Raw genomic sequence first — 6,000 nt, 5'->3', positions numbered from 1 at the left:
ATGGAAATTCCACATATATAATTTTATTTGAGAAATGGTTGGGTATTTATAGAGTTTGGAGTGAGTTTGAGATTGGATATGATTTAGATTAATTTAAAATATTATTTTGACCATTGAATTTAAATTCCAGCCGATGAATTTGTTTTTTACGTTAAGACAACTTGAATTTAATCTCAATCGCTGATTTGGATTACTGTTGGAATAAATAAAAAATAGCCACGAGTCCGCGACACCTAGTGCGACACCCCTCTACAGCACAGCAGACGCGAGCCGCAGTTTTTACTCCTTGCATGTGGGCTGCTTTTGACTCAGTGGGCTGCACCAAAAAAAATTCCTTCCGTCCTAGATTTGAGTTTTTCCAAATTTTAGTTAAAGTTGGATTTTCTTGTATCTACTTGTTACTTTTTTTGTTCCAGGTGATTGGTATTCCGTCCTAGATTTGGGGTTTTCCAAATTTTAGTTATACTTGGATTTTCTTGCACAACCTTGTTACTTTTCTTGTACCACGTGGTATTCAGTTAATAGTTGCATCACCATGTCCATATTATATTTGATATCAATTAAATGAATGAAGTGTATTTTAATAAATGAAATTAGAAAAATAAAAACTAGTATTTTACGTGATGTGGTATGTACACATCAGCTGCCACATCATGTGGTATAAATTTGTGGTATAAAATGTAGTAAGATTAGTATTATTCTACAAATAATAACAAAGTATTTTTCCCAAAAATTGAGCCACGTTCATAGTGTCTACAGTATACAATGTTTATTATCTTGTGGCAGCACTGTATATGATTGCAAAAACAATTCTAAACAAAACTGATAGATCCAGGCGCAAGTTAGTGTCCCATTATTAACTTCTGACCAAGAGGGCCAAAAAAAAACACAAAAAACAAAAAAAATACAGTGCATGCATAGGTGTCCCTCTATATACCCACCTATATTTCCGATCACAGTGCACTCACCACTTTGTTTCTTCTTCCGCTGCTTCTCATCCTCTGTCTCACTTGCTGCTAAACTTTTTACATAACAATTCATTTTGTAGCAAGAGAAGTAAGCCATGGAAGCAATAATATCCTCTTGTTCTTCACCCAATTTTTGCCAAGAAAACCTAGGCACATTTCAACAACGCCTCGAATTCGTATTTCACAACAGGCCTGAATGGTGGGTGTATTCGATTTTCTGGCAACCCTCCAAAGACAGTAATGACCAAGTTTCTTTGTCATGGGCTGCTGGCGATTTCCGAGTTAATAGTGACTTGGCATCCAAGAGAAGCAACAACAATCACCAACCCAAATTTGGGTTCAACAAGAAGGTGACTAGCAGAGAAGCTGAAGAAGCTCTTTTCGATGAAGACATGGTGGAGTTGGAGATGAGGCTGGTGGATCATGGAGATGTCACTGGCTCTGAGTGGTTTTACTTTTACAGTGTTTCTTTAACCCAGTCGTTTGCAGCAGGCCATGCCACCAATAATATTCTGGGCCGAGCATTCTGTTCTGGTGGTTTTGTTTGGCTTGCAGGTGCTCATGAGCTTCAATTCTATGAGTGTGAGAGAGTGAAAGAAGCTAGAAGGCATGGAATTCAAACTTTGGTTTGCATTGCAACTCCGTATGGGGTGCTTGAATTGGCTTCTTTGGATGTGATCAAAGAAGATTGGGGCCTTGTGCATCTATCAAAATCACTCTTTAGATCAGATAACAGCAACAACAACAGGGTCTCGCAGCAACAGGGCAGCCGTCAGGGCAATGTGCTTGCTCCTCTTCTAGAAAAGGGGATCTTCTCAGGATCTCAGAAGGAACTGGCCAGACAAGGTAAACAGGAAACTTGTCAATTAGTCCTTTATATCGGACATTCTTTGTGAATTTTTTGATTGAGTTTGTCCTTGACATTGATACTTTTGTCCATATTTTTACCAGCAGCTGGTACAAAGGAAGCTGCACCTATCACTATAGGTGGATCATCACCAGAATCACTCTCTGGCTCTGTTGGAAACTTCACATGTGAGAATACAGAAAACACTCGATCGAAAAAGAGACGCAGATCATCGAACAATGGGGCTAGTAGAGAATCATCATTGTTAAACCATGTTGAGGCAGAGAGACAGCGGAGAGAGAAGCTTAACCATCGATTTTATCTCCTCCGGTCTGTTGTTCCCAATGTCTCCAAAATGGACAGATCCTCTTTACTTGCTGATGCTGTGGCATACATCAATCAGCTGAAAGCAAAAGTTGAGGAATTGGAGCTCAAAACACAAGCACAACCTCAAAATACTGAAAGGGTTAGCGTTAATAATCTTGACAATCAGTGCAGCCAGAGCACCAGCTCCATAGTTGATCATCATAATCATCATCATCATTCAAGTTATAATAATAGAACAGCTGTGCCAGTGGAAGTGGATGTGAAGATCATGGGCTCAGAAGCCATAATACGAGTTCAGTGTCCGGATCAAGACTACCCGTATGCTCGATTGATGAACGCCCTCAAAGGACTAGGCTTACAAGTTTATCATGCAAGCATATCAAGTGTGAAAGAGTTGATGATTCAAGATGTTGTGGCAAGAGTGCCTTACGGGTTCACCAGTGAGGAAGCCATGAGAACTGGTATTATAAAAAGATGGCACAACTAGAAAATAGCTTCCTTAGGTAATGATGATTTTTCATTCTTGTTTAGTAGTCTTTGTGGTAATAAATGTAACATATGACCGTATTATTCTATAATCACTCGTTGTAATCATTCAAAATGGTTGTTAGTCAATAATCAAGCGAGACTTGTTTTCCGATGTTTATTTTTTCTTATCTCTGCAACACAAACAAATCAATTTACAAGGATCTAAAAGTCATCAATTTGGTTAGTTGGGATTTTTCACTCCAAATAATCATTTGATGAAGCTGTGGATGTTATCATCAACTTTGAGATATTTTTTTATTTTATTCGATCGATAGTCTATTCTAAGGGGAGGGGGGATTCTATTTTAAGGGGAGGGGACCATAGGGTTTGCAAACAAAGACCACAAGTTTGAGATATTGAAGAATCAAAAGTTGATATGGATCTGTGGTCCCAATCTGATATAGATCCAAATAACAAAAAGTTGAATTAGAATCTAAAGGGTTTTTTCTTTAATTCTTTACTCTCATTATTTCCTTATACTATAGTCAAGATAATGATTTGTAGACCAATAAATATCAGATATTATTATGATTTGAATTGTTTACTTGAGTTCTTTATAAATTTGTATGTGAAACTGGCTTTGGTGGTAATCATGATTCAAGTTTCCGTACTGACGCACTGTTGGCACCAAATCATTGTTTTGTTTACGTAGTATAGTAGTAGGATATGGTCATTCAAAATTTCAAACCAAAGCCAATAAAATACAAACCTAACAACAACTATTTGAATCCAAACTAACGTATAGAGCCATATTGGGAAAGTTTCTATCTTTGCAATAGTTAATAAGGTAACCTACTCTATGTGCTGAAATTCTTTCAATTCGATTCTTCATAAATTCAAGAATTGAATAAACTAGGAAAGTAGTTGATCCAATTCCAATTCATTAATTCTCCGATTCATTACTTTCCTACTTCCTAGTAAGTATACATGCGAGCAAATTCAACTAACTTTTTATTTTTGTCAAACAAGTAAAGTAACTTTCTCACCCGATCCAAAAACAAAAAAAAAAACAAAAAAAAAAACAAAGTTTCTGAAATTGTGAGTTGTGTTGTGACAGGCTTTTGTAAAATTGTAACTTTGCATTGCTGGCAACAAGCTTGTTGTATCATGTATGTGCTAGCAAATGCAATTCTATCTTTTGGCAGGTGAGTCATGTATGTGTTGGCAAATCAAATATAAAAATGCAAGTAGGCTGAAAAGTTGGCACGGAGAGAATATATAATGTTTTACTTATTCTTTTATCATTTTAAATTTATGGGATTATTTTCACTTTTTAATTAGGGATTGAGGATTTTGATTTGGGATATCTTAGTTGTAGAGACATATTAATAGACAAATATCAATCAAGAAGTTTATTGATCACGTGTGTAAGGTGTGGCTACACGTAGACTGTGTTAGTTGATGTATTATAGAATTATTTAATGAAAGATTATGCTTGTCGGATGTAGTGAATTATTTCATGAACCGTAGAGATCTCTCACAACCTCGATCACATACAATAAACCACATGCGCATAAGAGTGTTGTTGCCCGCATCCTTCATAACTTGTTGATTATTCAACCAATTGCAAGGGTCGAATGAGTAGGTTAGTTAAAGTTATTAGTTCAAAATCTAATAAATTTTTTTTTTTTGGTACTAACAGTTTCTATCGTTTTTCTAGAAATAAAAGTATACATTAAATCATATAAATCACGCTAGTTGTAAACACAATAAAAAAAATGGAATTAGAGCCATATTATTCACAAAAGGGGTGAATTTTATTTAGAAAAATGCTTTTCTTTTTGAGATACGTTAATGGAAAAGGATTAAAATTGGTATTTGGGACAAACTTTAACTCCAAATACAAATGTGGAAGACCTTTGACTATGACTATTGGTGTGGTAGAATTGGCGGACCCATGAACTTTGTAGCATATGTGCAATTTTGAAAGACTAAAAACTCTTTGTGGCTTGAACATCTAAGACTTTTTACCTATGGTCCCTTCATGCATTCATATCATACATGAAAAATTGTTTTATGTAAAAATACTGACTAAGTATGAAAAATGGCTTTTATTCCTTACACATCAAATAAGAAAACTTGATTTTATGAGATTTTGGTATGAAGTATATATTGACTTAATGAGCCATCATTTTTAGCCGAAATCGTATTTTGCACTAAAACCGATTTTTTTTCTTTTTTGGGGTGGGAATTTGATTTTCTAGTATTTTTATTTGAATCCAAATGGAGGTTACATTGCAAACTTAAGTAAATGGAGTAATATAAAAATAAATGAAAGTAAAAGGACAAAGACATTTACTTAAATGCTGAAAATGGAAATAAGATAATTTATACACCTAGAGTGCATCACCACTAGCTGAGCAAAGGGGAAATTTGAAGCACCTACAATGGTTTTTCCGGTAAGGGAGGTGCTTAATAGGTCCACCACTGTGTGGTGGGATATGCAATTGTATATATATTTTATTTATTTTTAGTTTAAAATATTAGGCTATATATGTTTAATTATTTTTTTCCCCAAAACCTTCCCTAAGCTATAGACCTTGGGCTAGTTCTGCCCCTGTTCGGTAGGTACCTATAGACTTCACGATGTGGGGTTTAAAATATCGCAAAAGGTCTTGATGCAATTTAAAGTAAACTATCACTTAATTATATACCCTTTAATTAATCCACATCTCCTATCAAACAGATGATCATTTGCTATTTGTATAGGATGCCCCAGACAAGATTAGAGGTGTCAAACGGGTTGTGTTGGGCTAGCCCGACTCGTTTAGAGTCGGCCCATTTAATAAACAGGTCATGTCGTGCTTGTCTATTTATAAAATCATCAATCTCGGCCCAAGCCCATAGGCTCCGGCTGTGTGCTGGGCCACTAAATGGGTCGAGAGGGGTCCACACCAAATTTGACTTATGTATTGCTTTTTTTTTTAAATAATTTTTTTACAACCTCATTTAAATATTTTTTATACTTATGTATATAATGACAATATTTATTATTTGTTCCAATAACTTTGTTTAAATTTTGATAATATAAAAAAAAAATTCTTTAAAGTACATTTAAATAGAAAATGAATAGATTATTGTTTGAATTTTAAAGCATTATTTTATATATAAAGAAAACAATAAATTTTAATACATACTATTAAAGAAAAGAAATAGACTTGAATTTAAAATATAAATGTAATAATATTATGTATTATTTTTTTCTAAAACAAATATAATTTAATAAATAGACTTTAAACAGGCCGGTTCATTGAGTTTCAGATCGACACAGCTCTTAATGGGTCACAGGATTGGCCAGCCCGGCCCATTAGACCTAATGTATCTTGACCC

The 6,000-nt window shown here is 34.8% G+C and overlaps 1 protein-coding gene across 2 annotated transcripts; it reads left to right on the top strand.

The window, feature by feature from the left end:
* The first annotated feature begins 893 nt into the window (after positions 1 to 893).
* Positions 894 to 2,788, top strand: LOC110747623 (transcription factor bHLH14-like). 2 transcript variants are annotated; one of them, XM_021947782.2, is made up of 2 exons: positions 894 to 1,814; positions 1,923 to 2,788. In XM_021947782.2, exons 1-2 carry the CDS (start codon positions 1,064 to 1,066, stop codon positions 2,627 to 2,629), a joined length of 1,458 nt encoding a protein of 485 aa, XP_021803474.1. In that variant the 5' UTR covers positions 894 to 1,063; the 3' UTR covers positions 2,630 to 2,788. The 2 variants fall into 2 exon arrangements, with proteins under 2 accessions (XP_021803474.1, XP_021803466.1); XM_021947774.2 differs by having other exon boundaries at positions 1,920 to 2,788.
* Positions 2,789 to 6,000: the final 3,212 nt, after the last annotated feature.

Source organism: Prunus avium, chromosome 5 (assembly GCF_965620075.1).
Source record: "Prunus avium chromosome 5, drPruAviu1.hap1.1, whole genome shotgun sequence".
NCBI classification, from domain to species: domain Eukaryota; kingdom Viridiplantae; phylum Streptophyta; class Magnoliopsida; order Rosales; family Rosaceae; genus Prunus; species Prunus avium.
Note: the sequence above shows the minus strand (reverse complement) of the source record. Positions and strands in the feature narration are given on the sequence as shown.

Coding starts and splice junctions, on each gene's coding strand:
- LOC110747623 (XM_021947774.2), top strand. CDS start 1,064: ATGGAAGCAATAATATCCTCTTGTTCTTCACCCAATTTTTGCCAAGAA. Junction 1,815..1,919: donor GAAGGAACTGGCCAGACAAG/GTAAACAGGAAA, acceptor TATTTTTACCAG/CAGCTGGTACAAAGGAAGCT.